General features: G+C 35.9%; 1 protein-coding gene across 1 annotated transcript in view; it reads left to right on the top strand.

The window, feature by feature from the left end:
- Positions 1–22805, top strand: part of HMCN1 (hemicentin 1) — a 465430-nt gene that overhangs the window by 415466 nt on the left and 27159 nt on the right. The window contains exons 87-97 of the mRNA XM_041767864.1: positions 3288–3557; positions 4255–4425; positions 4559–4729; positions 12124–12294; positions 12446–12616; positions 13273–13443; positions 14114–14284; positions 17604–17753; positions 18504–18641; positions 19769–19890; positions 20627–20864. Of these exons, the coding sequence (XP_041623798.1) occupies positions 3288–3557; positions 4255–4425; positions 4559–4729; positions 12124–12294; positions 12446–12616; positions 13273–13443; positions 14114–14284; positions 17604–17753; positions 18504–18641; positions 19769–19890; positions 20627–20864 (1944 nt within the window). The remainder of the gene's footprint in view (positions 1–3287; positions 3558–4254; positions 4426–4558; positions 4730–12123; positions 12295–12445; positions 12617–13272; positions 13444–14113; positions 14285–17603; positions 17754–18503; positions 18642–19768; positions 19891–20626; positions 20865–22805) is intronic.

The raw sequence follows: 22805 nt of genomic DNA, 5'->3' as shown, positions 1-22805 counted from the left end.
TTGTGTTGAGAACTTAAGTGAATAAACTTCTTCTGTGAATAGGCTCACAGAATTTAGTGAGATAAAATTATGTTAGTGGGATAGTTAGTGAGATAAAATTATTTAGTGGGATAAAATTATGTTTTCTTCATTCACTATCAAGAGATGCTGCAGACAAGTATTTACTAAAAGTTATTTGCTAAATAAACTACTATTATCTAAGACTTTAACTTTTTAAAATCTTTTTCAGACCTTAGCATTCAATAATAGATACTTTGTAAATATCTAAGACAGTGTTTTCCCCTAGCTCTATGGAGGTATACTAGGTAAATAAAACTGTGTATATTTAAAGTGTACGGTGTGGAAATTTGATATATATATACTGTGAAATGATTGCACCAATCAAGTTTATTAACACATCCATCACTTCACAGTTACCATGTTTTGGTTTTGATTGTTTTGGTAAGAACACTGAAGATTCTACTCACTTTATAAATTCAAGGATACAGTGCAGTATTATTAACTATAGTCATCATGCTATACCTTAGAACCTTGGAACTTATTCATTTCTAAGTGAAAGTTTGTATCCTTTGATCCACATCACTCATTTCCCCCAATCTACTCTGTTTCTGTGAATTCAACTCTTTTTTTAAGATTTCACATATAAACGATACCATATACTATTTATCTATGCCTGGTTTACCATAATGCCCTCCAGGTCCATTCATGCTGTTGCAAATGGCAGGATTTCCTTCTTTTTATTGCTGGATAATATTCCATTATATATATATATATGTATATATGTATATAAAATGATTCTCATTTCTTCTCATTTTCTTTATCCATTCGTCCATCACGAGAACTTAGGTTGTTTCCATATCTTGCTAAGATGATGTTTTATAAAGTACATCGCCTTGTAGGATGTTTTTAGGAAAAAACTAGAGTTCCATGGTCAAACAAGTCTGAAAAAGAATCAATTAAACAAAGTTCATTCACTTATCAAATATATAAAAAGCACCTACTATATGCCAAGCCCTGCTTAGTTGCCAGATTTCTTTATTGCAGATATTTCCTAAAATGTTAACATGTTAATTATTATAATTCAGCAAGAGAAGGGTATAATATGCTACATTTCCCAAATAAATGTTTTTTTCCATGAAACCTTCCTCCCCGCTTTGTTGAGTAAATGTAGGTAGGGCATCACAATGATTAATCTCTCCTGGAAGAGTGTTCCACTGATCTGGTTTATGAAAGGCTTCATTAGATTAGCTTATTTACATGTACCGACAATAAGTTGATTTAAATAAGTGAAGCATATAAAAAAATACAAAATATAATTTGTTTAAAATTAAAGCACCAGAAGCAATGTTTTCATTTAGAGAAAGTACTCATATTTAACTGATCATTATGTGACTGATAGAATTAATTCAACCATGAAAGATATACATATGGAATTTTATTGTTGAGTTAATTTATAGCCTTCTGGGCAATCGGAAATGTTCAAATACAGCATTGAAATTAAGATTCTGAGTTTTATTTGACATTTTCTTTGACCATAATAGCAGGAGCAGAAGAGCTCATTTAGTTATTATGTTATCATTTAGTGTTGAGTGATTAATCCGAGGCATTTAATGTATTCAGCAGCAGTTTATTGAACTCATAACATAATCTGAACACTGGGAGATAAATAAAAGCCCCAGTCCTGAAAGTTTCTAGAGTAAGGTTAACATAAACATCAAGTAAGAAGGTAATTGTGTAGGATGATGTGGGCATATACGTGAATAATGCATTAATGATACTCACTGAGAGATTCAAACCTCATATGAAATAATTACTTTTGTAAAAGGCAACATGTCAGTAATAACTCCACATAAAACGCTCGCATATTAATGTCACAGTAAAACACATTTTACTTCCACTTTTGTTTTATGCTCTATTATTCTGGGTATACTTCTCCATCTAAAATGGAGCCATCACCCCTGAATTATGTGACATTTATTACCTCTCATTGAGCAAATCATTCAAGCCCACTACATCACAACCCTCACCCTTCAAAAATATACAACCTCCTCTTTGCTTACCTATTCGAATGTGAACTCTTCTGATTAAATAAATGTTTAAAACCTTGTATGCTGCTGCTCTCTGGGGGAAATCATCCTTTCAAAGCTAAATCTGTCTCCATGCTATTTCCTTCTCTCCAAGTAGCCTCCCTTCTCCTATATATAATCTTACCCATTTTTGAAAATCTAGTTCAAGCTTCTTCTTCCCCATGAAGTCTTTCATATTCTATATTTCTTGACACTGTAGGCCAGCATGAACTTTCTGCCAGCAGCTGTATACAGCTGCCTTTACACTTTTTCTGACTTACTTGAGCAGCTATAATCTACTATAATAATCTACTATAAAACTATTAACTTCCCCCTCTTTCTTGAAACCCCTTCCTATGATTGCCAGGGTACCATTCTCTCTTGATTTTCTTTCTACCTCATTCTTAATGATTCTTGAATATCTTCCTTTTCCTCTCTATTTTCAATGAATGCCTCTGTTATCTATTAAGCCACTACTGTCTATGCTTCCATGTTACCACATATTTACCTATTCTGCACTAAATACTGTTCTTCCTATTCCATTACTAAATCCTATAACTACATTATAGCTAAGTAATTATAGTCACTCACCTGTCTTATCAGTGGACTGCGAAGTCCTTGAGACTATAATAAGTTATATCTGTTATCTCTGTACACTCAGCATCTAACACAATGCCTGGAAAATAGTAGGCTCGCAATACATTTATTGAATACATGAATTACGACCAGTAATGAAAGAAAAAGTGAATAATGACTCTTTTCATCAAAAAATGATGTAAGGGAAAGAAGTGAAGGTTCACCATGTAAACACAGACAAAAACAATGATAACAACAATAGTACTAATAATATTATGTGCTTCCCCTGTAAAAGAGCTAGGCTTACATCATCTTAGTGGAGTATTAACAAGAATTTTCTGAAGGACACAAAGGCTCAGAGAGGGCCTACAGAACAGAAGCAGAGTTTGAATCTAGAAAGTATGACTGCAGAGCATATACTATAGGCTAATCTGCTTAGGGGGTTAAAATTTTGGACATTTAGTGAGTAAAACAGAGCTATGAAAAGTCTATCAATGACAATTGCAACCTTAGTAGTTGAGAAATAGCGTTCTATAAACAAATCCACCCATTTTTTTCCAAAATAATGTTACTATGTAATATTGATTAAAAAATGTTAATATAACTTAGTAAAAACTAAGAAACGCCATTTTCTTTTTTCTGTAGGTCCTCCCATTATCACCCTTGAGCCAGTAGAAACTGTTATTAATGCTGGTGGCAAAGTCATATTGAATTGTCAGGCAACTGGAGAGCCTCATCCAACCATTACATGGTCCCGTCAAGGGCACTCTATCTCCTGGGATGACCGAGTTAATGTGCTGTCCAACAACTCATTACATATTGCTGCTGCTCAGAAAGAAGATACGTCTGAATATGAATGTGTTGCTCGAAACCTGATGGGTTCTGTCCTTGTCAGAGTGCCAGTCACAGTCCAGGGTGAGTGTGATCAGAAGGATATTTACATAAAATAGCACCTGGAGGTAGTATTACCCTGGCTGGCTCAGTTGGAAGAGCATGCCACTCCATCTCAGGGCTGTGAGTTTAAGCCCCGCATTGAGTGTAGAGATTACAAAAATAAATAAACTTTAAAAATAAATAAATAGATAAATAGCACGTCAGACAAACCAAATCATAAAAATTATTAGACATCTTAGTCCAAGTCTCCTTTATCCCTAAGATGCTTCTAGACTGTGGAGCTAGAACAAAAGTCCCATAATTTACAGACTGGAGGGAAAAACACAATACAGATTAAAGCAGTAAAATACCATGCTAACAATTCAAAATCCTGGACTGATGTATTGATTCAAAACTAAGTCAAATTTATTGTCAGAAATTGATGCATTTATTTTTCTTTAAAAAATGACATATCCTAAAGGTAAACAGTATTTGAACTTCTTGGTCTCTCACTCTTCTAGCAGCCATGTTCACATGAGTCAGGATCAGAGCTGGGAAGAAACTCTAGCTAACTATTTGAAATTCTTCTTTCCTGTATAGATTTTAATTTTAGCATAAAAGAGAGCATCCATAAGCAATTTCTCAGCAATTATAGATTCAGCTTTAGACCTGGTGCATAAATGAAAATCAATTTATGTTTTGTTGTTCACAAACACAAAGTCCAATGTTTTATTTGCAGTACATGGCGGATATTCCCAGTGGTCTTCGTGGAGATCCTGCAGTGTCACCTGTGGAAAAGGCATCCAGAAGAGAAGTCGTCTGTGCAACAACCCCTTTCCAGCCAATGGTGGGAAACCTTGCCAAGGGTCAGATTCAGAAATCCGAAACTGTCAACGTAAGCTGTGTCCAGGTACACCTCTTTATTCAACAGATAGGCACATGTTCAATAGATACTCACTTCTGTTCCCTAACTATGGATTGCCTCAGTGTTAATGCTTTAAATTGAAAAGTATCCAACAGTGTAATGTTTCACCTTTGTGTAGTGGATGGTGGCTGGTCAGAATGGAACCCTTGGGAGGAATGCACAAGGAGTTGTGGACGTGGCAACCGAACCAGGACCAGAACTTGCAATAATCCATCAGCTCAATATGGTGGGCGGCCATGTGAAGGAAATGCAGTAGAAATCATCATGTGCAACATTAGGCCTTGTCCAGGTGAGAATACACTGATTGGCAAAACTTGGCTATTTTTAAGTCCTAGAAAGGGGTTATAATTACTTTTTCTTCTTTGTTATAAAAAGATCTTGTGGCCTCTACCCTGGAATATATTCATTCTCTGTGTTCTTCTGTCTCATTGATAAAGTTATGAAAGGTATGACATTAATCAATGTTAAGGAAAATCCCTGATTTAATTGAACATCTTTATGTTACACAAACTGTGGTGTATTTTGAATCATGTAGAGAAAATAAAGTGTTTACAAATTTTAGAAGTAATAAGGATCTTAATTAAAATCTAGTGCAGCCATTCATTTTCAGGTAAGAAAAATGAAGTCTGGGGTATTTATAAAGACTTTTCTAGAAACACACAATTAGTGAGGACTAAGATAATATAATAGCAGCTATTTACTAAACACCTGTCATGTTCTAGGAACTATGTTAGGTGCTTTATGTACATGTGGTTTTTTACTTTGTAAAGCAGCCCTACAACATAGGTATTTTAGGGCTTTTTTTCAGATTAAAGTGACAGAAACCAAAATTAAATAAGCTTAAGCTGGGATGTCTGGATGGCTCAGCATTTGAACGTCTGTCTTCGGCTCAGGGCATGTTCCTGGGATCTGGGATCAAGTCCCACATCAGCCTCCTTGCAGGGAGCCTGTTTCTCCCTCTGTCTGTGTTTCTGCCTCTCTCTCCCTGTGTGTGTGTCTCTAATGAATAAATAAATAAAATATTTTTTTAAATAAGCTTAAATAGAAGATTCTACTATCAGGTATGATTGAATTCAAGGATTTGGCCAGTGTTTTTACTAGCATGTTTTCTATCTCTCATCTCTGTTTTCCTCACTTTGGCTTTATTGTCCATTAAACTCTTTCCATGCAGTGGAAAAAAAATTACTGCTGACAGCTACTGACTCACTTAGAATCTAACGCCTCAGAAAAAAGAGTCTTGCCCTCTCTCTCAGAATTCCTACCTCCTCTGAAAAGGAGACCTCATTGATTTTTTGGGGGTCCCATGCTCACCTCTGAACTCAACTAAGTCCAGATACTTGAATAAGTGGCTTGAGCTACCTACCCACAATGTGTCAAGAGGGGCAGAGCTCCATGTTGGACAGCCGAGAGAAATTATATGGAATAGAAGAGTGTCTGGCCATTCATTAATTAATTCATGTATTCATTCATTTATCCAGTAAATATTTATTGAGCACCGACTCTGTGCTCAAAGTATTGTTTTAATTGCTCCAGTTAGAATGATAAATGGATAATATCATTCAGACATTGATAAGCATACTGAACAAACTCAAAGAGTTGCAGTGATAGAGCATGACTAGATGAGACACCTTAGCTGAGATGGTTTTAAAAAAAGGGAAAGGGGATGCTGACAAACCAAAATGATATAGTTGTCCACTACATTGGATATCATATCCTATTGTATAATTGAGGAAACCAAGATTCAGAAAATGTATGATAATTAATTCACTGACCGTTACATAGCTAATAAAAAGTGAATCAAGGATTTGAATCCAAGTCTATCTGATTGCTAAGCCTGTTTGCTTAGATCCTAGCTGTCTTAATTTGTAGTTCAGAACTTATATTACATTACAAAAGTAAAATACTGTTGTGAAATCTTAAACAAAAATAAACCAAAGACAAAAATATTCTTTTAATCTTAAAAAATTAGAAAGCTAATTATAATAGCATAATACATCAAATTAAAAAAGGCCAGAATACCTGACTAGAGCAATCTTTGTGCAGATTGTTAGTTATATCAATATAAGGAAAAGCAAAAATGGTATCTATGGATGTCCTAAAATTAAAGCTTTTTTCTCTTCATATTGAGTAACTATTGGTTTACTGGTATTTTACTCAACTGTTCTACTGGCTTACTGTTTTTGAGACTTCCTCTAGTTATTCCCCAGTCCCTAAATTAATTGAACTTAACTATTGTTTTGGCAAAGTGTCAGTGGTATCCTGGAGCCAACAAATGAAAACATGTATCTCTTTCTGTTTGAAAGTTTAGTGACATCATATTGCTAGCTGGGCATAGACTATAGTGGAAGCGTTTATGCCATGATGCTACAAATCAGTTTATCTCCCTATTTTCTGAGAGGTGGTTGTTAAATATTTTTCATCAGACCACTTTAAAATGGCAGGTAGCCTAAGATAGTCATTCTCATCCAGGGGGTATGTCAGAATCTTAGAGATTGAAGGGCTTTTCTTTTTATATATTGCTGTGATCAACTTGCTGATATTTCATTGATGATTTTTTTAATCTATGTTCATGAGAGTTTTTGATCCATAATTTTCTTTTCTTGTAATGTCATTGTCTGATTTTGGTATTAGGGAAATGCTAGCCTCATAGAATAAGTTAGAAAGTAATCTTTCTGCTTCTGTCTTCTCAGAGAGATGGTAAAGAATTGGTATAATGTCTTCCTTAAATATTTAGGAAAATTCAGCAGTGAACCCATTTGAAATAGTGCTTTCCGTTTGGTATGGTTATTAATTTTGATTCACTGTCTTTAAGAGATACAGGCTTATTCAGATGTCTACTTCTTGTGCAAGTTTTGGCAAATTGTGTCTTTCAAAGAATTGGTCCATTTCATCCAGGTTATCAAATTTAAGCATAGACTGTTTATAGTATTCCATTATTACCCTTTTAATATTCACAGGATTCATAGCAATGTCCCCTCTTTCATGTCTGATACTAGTAATTTGTGTTCTCAGTCTCTCTTTTTTCTTCCTCTGGTTAGATCCTTATTGACTTTATTGATATTTTCAAAGAGGCAGCTTATTTCATTGATGTTATCTATTGGCTTCCTTTTTTCAATTTCACTGATTTCTGTTCTAATTATTTTTTTTTTTTTTTCCTTCTGACTGCTTTGGATTTAACTTTCTCTTCTTTTTCTGGTTTCCCGAGGTAGAAACTTAGGTAATTGATTTAGATCTTTCTTTTCTAATAATTGCACTGAGTGCTATAAATTTCCCTCCTAGCACTGCTTTTGCTGCATCCCACAAATTTTGAGAAGTTATGCTTTCATCTTCACTTAGTTCAAAATATTTTTAATTTCTTGAGATTTCTTTGATCTATGTATCATTCTGAAGTGTGTTGTTTAATCTCCACATAGATGAGGGTTTTCTAGTTATTTTTCTGTTATTATCTTAATTCCACTGTGGTCTGAGAGCAGATATTAAATTATGTCTATTCTTTTAAATTTTTAAAGATGTATTTTATGACCTAGGATGTGTTCTGTCTGAGTGAATGTTGCAGATGAACTTGAGAAGGTGTATTCTGCTGTAGTTCGATGGAATAGTCTGTAAATGTCAACTATATCCACTTGATCAATGGTGGTGTTGAGTTCAACAATTTCCTTACTGGTTTTCTTCCCGCTACATCTGTGCATTTGTGATAGAGGAGTGTCAAATCTCTATCATAGTGAATTCATGTATTTTTTTGTAGTTCTATTAGCTTTTGCTTCACAGTTTTACTCTTTTTAGTAAGAATTTATTTTTAATACTGTCAAACTTATAGAAAACTTGCAGGAATAGTACAAAGAACTCCTGTATGCCCTCACTCAGATTCACCAATCATGTGTATTTAACTAAATCAAGGTCATTATCTTTCATAATCACAGTTCAATTATCAAAATCAAGAATTTGACTTTAATGCAACACTGTTACTAATCCCACTGCCTAATCCACAATCCACATTCACATTTTGTGACTTATCCCAGTAATGCTTTTATAAGTCCTTTTTCCCATTCTAAATTCAATCTAGGAACACACTTGCATGTCTTTGTCATTTCTGTTTGGCTGCTCATAACTGGAACAATTCCTTAGTTTTTTGACTTTTCTGATCTTGATTATTTTCTTAACTGTACAAGCCAATCATTTTGCACAAGAGTTTTCAGTTTGGATTTGTCTGCTATTTCCTCACAATTAGCTTCAGGTTTTGCATTTTGGCAGAAACATGACAGAAATTATTTCATGTCCTTCTCAGTGCATCATATCAGAAGGCACATGATATCAGTTTGTCCCAAACTGGTAATGCTAACTTTTTTCACTTGTTTAAAGTGGTGAATACCACTCTAGAGTTAGTATTTTTACCTTTGTAATTAGTAAGTATTTTGTAGGGAAACTTTCAGACTATATAAACATCTTGTTTCTTTCAATCTTTCACTCATTAGTTTTAGCATCTATTTAAGATTCTTGCTTACAACTATTTCCATATTTTAACTACACCAGATCTTCTACATTTATTATTAGCTTCATATTGTAAGGAAGAACTTTCTCTTATCTTTTTAAATTTATATCAGTTAAGATTCAGGTATTATTTCATTCAATAGTTTATTACACACCACTATTGTTATTTATTGTGATGTTCTGTTGTCCTAGACTTGGTTAATGGAGAGCCCTTTAGGCTAGCTTCAGGGTCCTCTTGGCTTGTACCCATAATTCCTTGAATACTTTCTTACTTTCTGGTGCAAATTGATACTTTAGGCTTATATTATACTTTCCTTGCCGCAGTTAGAAGAGTATTTTTTAACTGCCAGTCCTCCCCCTAAAAAAGATTGTTATCCAGAGTGGGCCATTCTGCTGCAATTTTAGAGTCATTGTCATAAAAATATATTTATAATATACCTAATATATGTATAATATATATACATATTATAATATATATATATATATATATACAGATATTTTAAAGAATGAGCATTTTTAAAAGTGTCTTTCTGGCAGTTCAGAATTTTGAGTGGAGAATGGTTTTACTTTGGAAAACAGTCTAGATTGTCCTCAAAAAATTAAAAATAGAATTAGCATATGATCCAATAATTCCATTCCTGCGTATTTACCCAAGAAAAATGAAAACACTATTTCAAAAAGATATATGCACCTCTGTGTTTATTGCAGCATTATTTATAATAACCAAGATGTAGAAGCAACCTGTGCCCGTTAATAGCTGAATGGATTAGGAAGATGTGGTGTGTAAGTGTGTGTGTGTATTATGTGGCCATAAAAAGGGATGAGAGTCTGTCATTTGCAAAACATGAATGGTCCTAGAGGATAGTATGCTAAATGAAATAAGTCAGACTAAGAAAGATAAATACTGTATGATTGCACTCATATGTGGAATCTGGGGGGAAAACGAATAAACAAAAAGTAGAATCAGACTATAAATACATAGAATAAATTGATGTCTGCCAGAAGGAAGGAGGTTGGGGGGATGAAAAAAATAGGTGAAGGAGAGTTGGAGATACAGGCTTACAGTTTTAAAATAAATGTCACAGAAATAAAAGGCACAACATAAGGAATATAGTCAGTAATATTGTAATAGTGTTGTATGGTGACAGAATGGTAGCTGCCTTTGTGGTGAGCATAGCATAATATATAAATTTGTTGAATCACTATGATGTATGCCTAAAACTAATGTAACATTATGTGTCAACCATACTGAAATAAAGTTTTGAAAAAGAATGGCTGTAGTCGCTCATAGCTCACATATGTGTAGTACTTACTGTGTGTGCTGCTCTATTCCAAGCATTTTTCATCTATCAACTCATTATTCTTCACCCTAATCCTAATAAAGTAGGTTCTTTTATTATCTACATATTGTAGATGATAAAACAGCACACAGAAACCAAGTAACTTGTCTAAGCTTGCACAGATAGTAAGGGTAAAGCAGTTATCAAACCCAGGACATCTGGTCAAGAGTCCTTACTCCTAAGCACCGTGTTCTAGTGCTTTTCCAGAATCAGAACTGCAACTCAGTGTAGCAGTAAATTCATCTATTACATTTTGCATTTTTCTTACATACTAATTCCTCCATAGCTGTTTTCTTTTGTATTATTTATATACCACAATATTTTATGCTTTATCTGGCTTATATTATCATTCTAACTTTTTTCTTATCGTTTCTTTCATATAAAAGAAGCATTTCACCTCTACCACATATATTATGTCACTAAATTCAATTCTGGTAAAAATCTGCACTGATTTAAAAATAATAAAAGGTCTTCAAGTAAATACCTCTATTTATATGTAATAGAAATTACTCAGATAATAAATAAATATCACCCAATTGTAATCTTTTAAAAAAAATGCATCTGTCAACAGCCTCAAAAATATAACATACTAAAATAACTGGAATAGCAGACTTTTTCCTGCCACATAGTCCATCCATCAGTAATCTTAATTAAAAAAGAAGTAGTTTTGAGTGATATCTGCCCTATATTTAAAGGCTTTCTTCTTTCTTTTTAGGTTTAGCCAAATACTTTTTAGTCCAAATTCTTGTCAGCTAAGATAAATTTGTCCAGCTGTGCTTGTCTGGATCTACAAAGTACAAGGATAGGTAATAAACTCAACTAGAAAATAGTTAACTGAAAGAAAATCTAAGATGTGGTTTAAATTATTATCTAAAGAAAGCAGCCAAATGGTAATTTCATTACTTGGTTTTCAACTAATTCTCTTAGTGTCTTATAGATCATGGTAAGAGAATACTTAGACACTGACCTTAAGGCCCTATTGTGGTTCATATCTTGGTTCAACTGGTGACCACAAAAACATAGTTGATGAGCCCCCATGTCTATAAAGTACCCTTAAAACAAAAATATCACTTGATACTGACTTATACATGAGAGAAACCATAATGTTGACTTTCAGTCCATGCACCTGGTAGGAAACAAGGTTGCTTTGGTCTTGTGGTTTGATGGTGTAATATGTTAGTTACCAAAAGGAAGGCCTTAATATCACTCCGTGGAAACTACTGGTCAAATTTTTGGTGTTTAGGAAGCAGGTGAGTGTGTTATTCAGAACTTTTAATTCAGGAACATTATGTAATGGAGACAGTTTTTCAAAGAGTTACAACTGTGCAAATCATCATGTTGTTGAAAGACCTAAATGTCTTTTTAAACATGAAGCTGAATCAAGCTTAAAGAGGTGGTCTTGAGTCTAGAGTCCAAATTATCATTATGGAAACCTTTGTATTGTCTGTAATTGCACCTAGATCTGTGATACAGCCTTGGTTCTAAGCTTCTGGTTCCTTCCACTATTCCCAGAGCATAAAGCACAAGGAAATACTTATCTAGGATTTTTAAACTTAGATTGTGTTTACATATGGTAGTTTGATTACATTCTATTTTAATAAAATAGTCCCTTTGGATAATTGTAAACATTCATTTTGGCATTAGGTAGCTTTCTGAATTTCCCTATGAACACTAATTCCCATGAAAATCTAACCAGGAGGAGAAAGGAAGAACATTATTTATGTTTCCTTTGGTTCAATTTCAATTAGTTTAGATTCCAGGCTAATTTAACTCATTACTGAGTTAATTTACTTGTATAATTTTATTTAACAAACATGGTTCTGTGACTTGCAACTGTTTCTTGGGATATTTGTAGTTCATGGAGTATGGAGCACTTGGCAGCCTTGGAGTGCATGCAGTGAAAGTTGTGGTAAAGGTGCCCAGATAAGAACAAGATTGTGTAATAATCCACCACCATCATTTGATGGATCCTATTGTGATGGGGCAGAAACACAGATGCAAGTTTGTAATGAACGACATTGTCCAGGTAAAAGAAATATAGTGTTTATACCTTAATAAATTGACATCTATCTCTTATTTGGGTAGTATGTCAGTAAGAATCAATGTCGATAATCACCCAACCCAACAGTGCTCAGGGTGTTGTAGTAACAGAGCACATATGTTTTTCCTTCATCCAGTTGATGGCAAGTGGGCAACTTGGACCAGTTGGAGTTCCTGCAGTGTGTCCTGTGGAGGAGGTGCCAGACAAAGAACAAGGGAGTGCTCTGATCCTGTCCCCCAGTATGGAGGAAGCAGATGTGAAGGGAGTGATGTCCAGAGCGATTTTTGCAATAATGACCCTTGTCCAAGTGAGTGTTGGAAATAGTGAGTCAACATTATACTTTCTTAAAGTTTTGTTATGGCCTTAAGTCCTTAAAGTCATAATATACTGTTATTAACCAGTATAACCAATCTGTCTTTGGTTTAAGATATCAAAATGTTGTACAGTTGCTGTTGTGTCTATATTATACTGTAAATGTAATTGATTTATATAGGCAAGGGCTGTGTCCTATTTCATTTCCTCTCCAGGACCAGGTACAGAGTGCAAGGACAAAGGCACCCTTACATGCCTGCTGTTAATGATGTTGATGATACCTTTACAGAGGCAGGCAAGTGACCCTTTGCCTTAATTCAGTCACCAAGCTAGATTTTAAGACCCTAACAGCATCTGAATCCACTGTACCTGGATTTTATAGTCTTGACTCATGAAGAGCATAGATCGTGCCTCATTCATATCCTTCAGCTCCTGGAATACTGCAAGACTCAATAAATGTATATCAAATGGAATTTCTCAATGACTGGAATGTATACCCAGTTTCTGGTCAAAAGAACAGCTAAACCAGCTGCCTTTGGAAGTTGTCTATTTATAGATTCATATATTTCTTTTCAGTTCCAGGGGAAAGTCTTACATATTTTTTGGATGAATGTCATTGTTTAGCACCTCTCCAATGGTTCTCTGTTGTAGCTCATGGTAACTGGAGTCCTTGGGGTAGCTGGGGAATGTGCAGCCGGACATGCAACGGAGGGCAGATGCGACGGTACCGCACATGTGATAACCCTCATCCCTCCAATGGAGGAAGAGCTTGTGGGGGGCCAGACTCTCAGATCCAGAGGTGCAACACTGACATGTGTCCTGGTGAGTCCCCTGATTCCTAGCAGTAGAATAAGAAAAGAAATATCAGTAAGGGGATCCCTGGGTGGCGCAGTGGTTTGGCGCCTGCCTTTGGCCCAGGGCGTGATCCTGGAAACCTGGGATCGAATCCCACGTCGGGCTCCCGGTGCATGGAGCCTGCTTCTCCCTCTGCCTGTGTTTCTGCCTCTCTCTCTCTCTCTCTCTCTCTCTCTCTGTGACTATCATAAATAAATTTAAAAAATTAAAAAAAAAAAAGAAATATCAGTAAGGGAGACAGAACATAAAGACTCCTAACTCTGGGAAACAAACTAGGGGTGGTGGAAGGGGAGAAGGGCGGGGGGTGGGGGTGAATGGGTGACAGGCACTGAGGGGGGCACTTGACGGGATGAGCACTGGGTGTTATTCTGTGTGTTGGCAAATTGAACACCAATAAAAAATAAATTTATTATTAAAAAATAATAATAAATAAATAAATTTTAAAATGTAAAAAATAAAATCTTAAAAAAATAAAAAAGAAAAAAATAAAAGAAAAAAAGAAAAGCATTTCATTTAGTGCTATTGTAGCAGCCCCATCATTTCAGATCTTAAAATGAGAGTTGTATAGTTAGGGTCACCTGAACTGTAGATTTTAAAACCAATGGATTGATATTGGCCATTCTGTTCTTCTTCACAGTGGATGGAAGTTGGGGAAACTGGCACAGTTGGGGCCAGTGCTCTGCCTCCTGTGGAGGAGGTGAAAAGACTCGAAAACGGCTATGCAACAATCCAGTGCCATCTATAAGCGGGCGTCCATGTCCAGGAGATGCTACTCAGGTGTCCAGATGCAATATGCAAGTATGTCCAGGTAAGGAACTAAGTTAGATTTGATGAAACCATTGATGGCTTATTTACAACCTTCCTGCAAATTGGAAAAGGATATCCCTCTGAGCCCACAAATTGCAAAATGGTGCCAACTCCAGAAGGAAAAAGTAGGGAAAATGTATTTTTTCCCCTTCAAGTTGGTCCACGGCTGGATTTTAGCTGCTGCTCACCCCATCCAGGCCCCCTTGTAAAAGGATATGGTCTGTGCAGCTATAAATACTAGTCCTATGCTTGTGGGATAAAAAGGTTTGGAAGACTGGGGAAAGCCAGGCTGAGATTCCAGACAGAAAATGAGAGTGGGATAGAAACTGAATACTTAACAGAATACACAGCGAGGAGCTATTTTTTCATGGATGGAAACACAGAGAACATAAATGTGGAAAGTAAAATAGTGGGCAGTTAAATTCTAGGAAAAAAGAATAGGGGGAGTTCAACTATGATAACCCAAGTCATACAACATGGCTGGATATTGTAAGTGATGTAAAAATTCATGAGGTGGGGTACCTGGGTGGCTCAGTGGTTAAGCATCCAACTCTTGATTTCAGTTCAGGTCATGATGTCAATGTTGTGAGATGGAGCCCCCACCCCCACCCCCATCAGGCTCCATGCTCCTATGAGTCTGCCTGAGATTCTTTCTCTCTCTCTCTCCCTTGCCCCTTCCCCTGCTGGTACACACACACTTTCTAAAATAAGTAAGTAAATAATATTTTTTAAAAATCCAGAAGGAACGAAGCCACAATTCTAGAATCTATGAACCTATGAAAGAGTTTGCTGGAGTACCAAGAAATAGTGAATTGTTTTAACGGTTGCATGTCTCAGCGTAGGATTTCTTTTCTTTTTTCTTTTTTTTTTTTTTTTTTTGGATTTCTAAGGTCCATAAGAAGATTAAAAAGAACAGTCTCCAATTGTTAAAGTGCTCAGATGCCACTGAACTTTCCAAAGCTTTAAGGGTGCCTTAGAAATAAAATGTCTGTGAAAGTCAAGAAGGTTCATTTGGCAGAGTGAGAGAGAGAGAGGAGTTACATGAAGGGATTTGTAGGATCTAGACAAGCTAAAAGAACAAGTGGCTATCAGTCAGCTGTTCAACATATCTTGTCAACATATCAACTGATTACCAAAGATTTTGAAGTTCTATCATATAGGCATGGTGATAGTTCTAGTTTTAATTGAGGAATTTTGTAGTTTCTGAGCCTTGTTACAGGTCACTGTAAAGGGGTAACTAAGGGGTATGATTTGGTCATGGGTACAAGGGTCCCAGTAGCAGAAGGAAGTCCAAATAGGTGGACAATTTGGATTACAGAGTCTGGCAAGGAGTTTCAAGGATTCCAATTAGCTACCCAGAACTAGAAGATGTCTATTGCACACTGGAACTCAAGCTCTTCTGGGGACAAGAACCAAGGTCCAAATGATCAAGTGACCCAGGAAACCAAGTGAATTAGTAATCTTTCTATACCTCTCTCCTGATTAGGACTAAAGATAAGAACCAGAATGGCCTACCAGGTCCCAGTTGGCCCTACTGTCTACTTTCCTGCATCATCTTGCAACACGGCTCCCAGAACTCTCCACCCTTTTCTCCTTTTGGTTTCTCAGATATGGCAAACCACCACCTCTCAAAAGGGTGACACATACGACTTTCCTCTATTCAGAAAGCCTTTGTCCTGCCTTCTCTGGCTTAGTTAAGACCTAACTTTCATCAGATCTCCACTCTATTTTTACTTTCCTCTCAGGCTTCCCTTGGTAGTAGATATCACATACATTAGTACATTTCAATTTTACATTTGTGGAATTCTAATTAATGTTTATCTCCCTCTTTCAGATATAAGCTCTATGAAGGCAAGCCTCATGTCTTTTTTTCTTTCTTATTATTGTATTCTCAACACTTGATGAACAAATAAATATAGTCCAGAACATGAAGACTGAATCAATGTGAAAAAAATGTATTCTCTCACCAATAAGCAAAGTAATGCAAATTAAAATGGTGAAATACTATACTTACTGATTTTTATTTTTGTAAAGATTTTTTTTTATTTCTTTGACTGAGAGAGAGAGAGCACAACCAGGGGGAGTGGCAAGCGGAGAGAGAGGGAGGAGCAGACTCCCTGCTCAGCATGGGAGTCCAGTGTAGGGTTCAGTCCCAGGAGGCTGGGATCATGACTTGAGCTGAAGGCAGATGCTTAATCAAATGAGCCACCCAGGCACCCCTATTCTTACTGATTTTTCTGAGATTAAATACCATTGTATTTCTCCCTGGTGTATAATATATAACAATATTGTAAACATCTAGTGATTTTTTAAGAAATATATTCAATTAAAAGCCATCAAGTAATGAATATTTATGAATTTCACTATCAGCTTCTTCCCAGTATGTTTCCTTCTCTTGCTAAAGCATGCAGTTCACTTAAAAAGCATTCATTAACCACCTATTCTGTGTCAGTAACTGATAATTTTGCTGAACAATGGAAATAAGGCTTAAAATTACTATAGAGATGCTTTTTTTAAAAAATGTGTAGTTGTTTTCAACTGTCTCTGTAGGAATTCTGCAGCACTGTTAAAAATGAAACACCCTTCTCAAATTTTTCTCAAGTTAACTATTTTCCAGTATGTATATATATTAAGGAAAACGTGGTAAACCTTCCATCTGAAACCCAATGTTCAGATGGACTGAACAATACATATTAGAAACTCCACACCTATGTTGACAGTAACCTAAAAGGAGGCTCAGGAGCTGTTTTGAGGTGGTCCCTCCTTTCCCTCTGTGTTCTCACAAAGGAGGCAATAGATAAAAGAACATGGATTTTGATGCCAAGCACATCTGTGTTCAGACCTTCATTCTATGACTTAGGTCTCTAAACTTTACTTTGGTAGTCTGCAAACTGTGGCCATTTAAGATAACTTTATAGGATTTTTGACAGGATGAAAAGAGTTAACTCATATTAAGTGCTCAGCATGGCGCATAATATGCTCAATAAACTCTCATATTATCATCATTTCATCACCATCAACAAACACATTCTTTATTTTGGCTTTGGGACTGGGTGCTGATTGTATTTTTTGGATTGTGAAATAATGCCATGATGTATATAGATTGGAAGGACCCTAGATTTATGTGGGATGATGCGTGCTACACAAAAGTAGAATGTTTTGAAAGCTTATTTATTTCACTCTTAAATTCAGATGTCATATGATATTTTAAATGTTTGAAAGAAGATTTGTAGCATCTTTGAATACTGGCCTTATTTTGTCCCCTGTAACATTGATGAAATTGTTTCCTTATCCACCAATATTTTTTCTTCCCCCAATAGGTGGGCCACAGCGAGCCAGAGGAAGTGTTATTGGAAATATTAATGATGTTGAATTTGGAATTGCTTTTCTTAACGCCACAGTAACAGATAGTCCTGCCTCTGATACTAGAATAATACATGCCAAGATTACCAACGTACCTCGAAGTCTTGGTAAGTCTGTTTGCTTATAAAAGTTGTTAATAGCCTCTTTTTTTTTATAAACTTATTTTTTATTGGTGTTCAATTTGTCAACATACAGAATAACACCCAGTCCTCATCCCGTCAAGTGCCCACCTCAGTGCCCACCACCCAGTCACCCCCACCCCCCTTCCACCTCCCCTTCCACCACCCCCAGTTCATTTCCCAGAGTTAGAAGTCTTTCATGTTCTGTCTCCCTTTCTGATATTTCCCACTTATTTTTTCTCCTTTCCCCTTTATTCCCTTTCACTATTTTTTATATTCCCCAAATGAATGAGACCATATAATGTTTGTCCTTCTCCGATTGACTTACTTCACTCAGCATAATACCCTCCAGTTCCATTCACGTTGAAGCAAATGGTGGGTATTTGTCATTTCTAATGGCTGAGTAATATTCCATTGTATACACAGACCACATCTTCTTTATCCATTCATCTTTCGATGGACACCGATAGCCTCTTTTTTATAAAAAATTATATACTATTCTTCACTTATTATTTCTGCTTAAAGCTTCTAGACAGATCATTTAGAGGTAGATGATCTGTATGATAATCCTTAGTTCTGTCCCAATAGTAAATTCTTAAAGACAAGTGAGATACTGATACTTATTTTGCTCTTTTTCAAGATTATTTAGGATTCATCCTTAAACAGGCTTTGAAGATAATAATAGCAATGGATTGTAAATATCTCTCTTTGTCACCTTATTTATCCTTTTTTCTTTAGGTCCAGCAATGAGAAAAATAGTTTCTATTCTAAATCCTATTTACTGGACAGCAGCAAAGGAAATAGGAGAAGCAGTCAATGGCTTCACCCTCACCAATGCAGTCTTCAAGAGAGAAACTCAGGTGGAATTTGCGACCGGTTAGTTGAACTTAATATTTTATTACTATAAAAAATATGATTGCCTTAAAAGTTGTTGGTTAGAAAAATACGTTTATATATTCCCCCAGAGAATAATTTTAAAGTTTTCGATGTAGTCTTATCATAAATGATATAAGAGCAATTTCATATTTCCCTGTAAACTTTTACTGACATGGATCTATAAGAGCCCATGTGTTTTCAAACAATATAGTGATTTTTATACCCCAAAAGTTTTTTCTCATATTTTCTCTTTAAATCCTCAGAGAGAGTTTTAAAGGCTAAAACAGAGCAGGGAAATGAGTCATTGCTATTAAGACTTGTCTATGAACCTGAGGTTTGGTTAGGATACCTTATAGGGATTTTTTATCAAAAAGGTGGAAGTAAAAAATAAGCAAATCTAAGGGCTTTTCACTTTACATTTAGTCTTAATAAATATGTGTTAGTTATTCATGGCCCTTCCTGAGGGCATACATATTTTTATTGACTTTCATTACAAGCCTCTTCAAAGGTGAAGAGCCTCAATGGTAAAGAAGAAGGGCTCTGTAAAGAAGAAGGGCTGAGGAAAGGGCTTTAATCAGCCCAGAAGACAAGTGGGTCTCTTCATGATCATTCGCTTACTAAAATGCCCCTTTGCTGCTTCTTGAAGCATCAGAAAGAGCAAAGTCCTGTGGCCAGACTTACGGTATTGCCAGTCTACCTGGTGAAGCTCCCTGTCCATTCTCATAGATGATCTATTTTTGCAGAACTGTCTTGCTATTGCTTGTGAGTTTAATGTGTAGAATCCGGGTCACCTGGTTGGCTCAGGCAGTAGAGCATGTGATTCATGAGTTCAAACCCCACACTGGCAAGGAACCCACTTAGCAAATAAAATATTAATAAATAAGTAAAATGTAGAATCCTTCACATAATAATACGCTACATTTTTGCCACAGAGAAAGAAGCTTTACATTCAATAAGCCTAACTCTTTAATTCACGCACTAAGTAATAATTTAATTCTTTATGGTCTATGCTTATTGAAGTTTGAAGTAAAATAACATAGCTGAACTGATATGTAATGTCAATCTGCTCTGTACTTACACAAACCATATATTTTTTGCTGTTAAAATGAATGAATTATAATTCCTAGGAGAAATCTTGCGGATGACTCATATTGCCCGGGGCTTGGATTCTGATGGTGCTTTGCTTCTAGATATTGTTGTGAGTGGCTATGTCCTGCAGCTTCAGTCACCTGCTGAAGTCACAGTAAAGGTAAAAAGTCAGGATAACATGCCTTCACTGTTTATTGGAGTAATGGTAAGAGTAGAAACCAAAGATTCATAGAAAGAGCATGGAGACCTTATGTAGTTTCCCTTGTTTGCTCAGAGGAATATCTAAACCACTAAAGTTAGAAATGCCTAGCTTGTCTTTGTATAGAAATCTTCAGGAATAAGTATTTCAGAAACTAAAGAATGGTAATCACCCTTTCACATCCTTTCTTTACTCCTGACCTACAGCTTTGAACTATAAACTTTATTTATAGCTACAAGTTGACCTTTGAACAATGTGGTGGAGGTTCAGTGCCAACTCCCCTGGGCATTCAAAAATCACTTATGACTTTTGGCTCCAAAACTTTAACTATTAACAGCCTAATGTTGACTAGAAACCTTACTGATAACGTAGTCAACATATATTTCATATGTCATATATATTATATACTGTATTCTTACAGTAAAGTAAGCTAGGGAAAAGAAAATGTTAGTAAGAAAATCACAAGGAAGAGAAAATACACTTAAAGTACTGTACTGTATAAAAAAAACCACATATGATGACCTACACAGCTTGATCATGTTGATCAAGGATCAACTGTGTGTGTATATATATATATATATATATAGCCCCTTAGCCTTTATTTTCCTCATTCTGCATCTCATACTACCCTCAAGAAAAAAAAAAAAAAAAACAGAATAAGCCATGCTGATCTTCCATTCTATACTGTCTTCCTTAGGATTACACGGAGGACTACATTCAGACAGGCCCTGGGCAGCTGTATGCCTACTCAACCCGGCTGTTCACCATTGATGGCGTCAGCGTGCCATACACATGGAACCACACCATTTTCTATGATGATGCACAGGGAAGAATGCCCTTCTTGGTAGAAACACTTCATGCTTCCTCTGTGGAATCTGACTACAACCAGTTAGAAGAGACACTGGGTTTTAAAATCCATGCTTCAATTTCCAAAGGTACTTTGGGTAAAGGAAAGTCCAGATCATTTTTCCATTCAGTCCTTTCTAAAAGGGTGAAAGTAGGGTTCCTGGATGGCTCAGTGAGTAAAGCATGAGGCTCTTGATCTCAAGGTTGTAAGTTCAAGCCTCACATTATATGTAGAGATTACTTAAAAATAAAATCTTAGGGAAAAAAAGTATTTAATACCTAAAGAAGTGGGGGTGGGGCAGAAGAATTGCTTCAGTGCCATTCAGAATAAGGATATTAGGGCACAGATTGAACCTACTGATACCAGGTTTTCATGTATGTTGTCCATGTTTTGTAAGAGGTAAAGCCCTATGATAAAGCCAATCACACTGGAGTTTTAGTGTATTTGGATTACTAATATGCTTCTCCATATAACATGGTGGATTTACTGTTCTAGATATGCAAAAAAGTTTAAAAAATATATCCTCTGTCAGAATGATGTTTTCTTTGGGTGCTCAAGCCCATTATTCTTGTTATGACTCAAGGAATTTTTTTTTAATTCCTTAAACATAATATAAAAGTATATCTCAACCTAAACTAGTAAGAAAAAAAAAGTTTCCATATTTTAAAAGCAGCTTTTAAAAATTGTGCAGCAATAATCAGGGTTCCAACTGTCATTTCTTATTCCTAGGCATTATAATTTTTCAATTGCTCTTCATTTTCTAAGCATAGTTCTACAACTCTTGATCTCAGTGGTCTTTAATGCTGTGTAGTTCTTTGACCCTAAGATCTCTTTCGATCATAAGAGGCACCCAAATAATCAGCATTCCATGCTCCATGAAGTTTGATCCCAGGAGATACTTGCATGTGGCTATTTTATAGACACTAAATATTTTAATGTCTTTGAACTTTGAACTTTCAGCTTGTATTAGTACAGTAAAATGATTCATACTGGCCTTTGTTATTTGCTAGCTTTCTTAAAATAGATCCAAGTAGATTTTAATTTTTTTTTTTATGATAGTCACAGAGAGAGAGAGAGAGAGGCAGAGACACAGGCAGAGGGAGAAGCAGGCTCCACGCACCGGGAGCCTGATGTGGGATTCGATCCCGGGTCTCCAGGATCGCGCCCTGGGCCAATCTGCTGCGCCACCCAGGGATCCCCCAAGTAGATTTTAAATAGCATCATTTTGTTTTATCATGCTCAGAAGATACACTAAAAACTCATTTTCACCATTTACTCTTGTTTTCATCACTCATGCACATGACTGTTTTCTTCATCAGCACCTATCAGAACTGCATCATTGAATTTTAAATCATAGTAATGTAGCAGAACCTGTTCACATTTTTTTTTTAGATGATCATAGATTCATGAAGCCTCACAGCTGGTAAGCCCCCTAGCCTCACACCATCTCCACTCATATGTTGCTACCACCACCTCAGTTTACTCTTGTCATGCATGTTCCAGTCACTGGAACAAAGGAAAAGAGCCACTGGAATGAAGAGTTATATTTCTCTTCCTTAATAATGCCCACTTTTCAAGGATGACCTGTTTCTACTTTCTCCAGTACTCCATATAATTAAAAGAAGATAACTTTGCATAAGATTTTGGTTAAAAAATGAATTTATACCATCTGGGACAAGAAGAATTAAAAATATTTTTTAAAGTCATGAACACCTTTTAATCATGTAAATTCTCTAAGCCTTTGAAAGTCTGTGTGTGGGAAATATGGATCTCACAATAGAAGAAAACACACTATGGGATATTTATAACCCTTTACTATTCTTAAACACTATGATTTTATGAGTTACATCTGATATCTGCACATTTGTTTGCTGAGGTTCCTGTGAATTACCTTAGGTACTTAAATTTTCTTTTTAAGTGACCACCAGGGGGCAAGCTTGCATTCTTGGTTGCTTAACCAGCAAGTTCTTTCTCTTCTATATTGTGTCTAGACTAGAGCTATGGTTACAATGCAGTTAGAAACACCTAA

Source organism: Vulpes lagopus, chromosome 1, assembly GCF_018345385.1.
Source record: "Vulpes lagopus strain Blue_001 chromosome 1, ASM1834538v1, whole genome shotgun sequence".
Classification (NCBI taxonomy): Eukaryota; Metazoa; Chordata; class Mammalia; order Carnivora; family Canidae; genus Vulpes; species Vulpes lagopus.
This window is presented reverse-complemented; position numbering and strand designations above follow the sequence as displayed.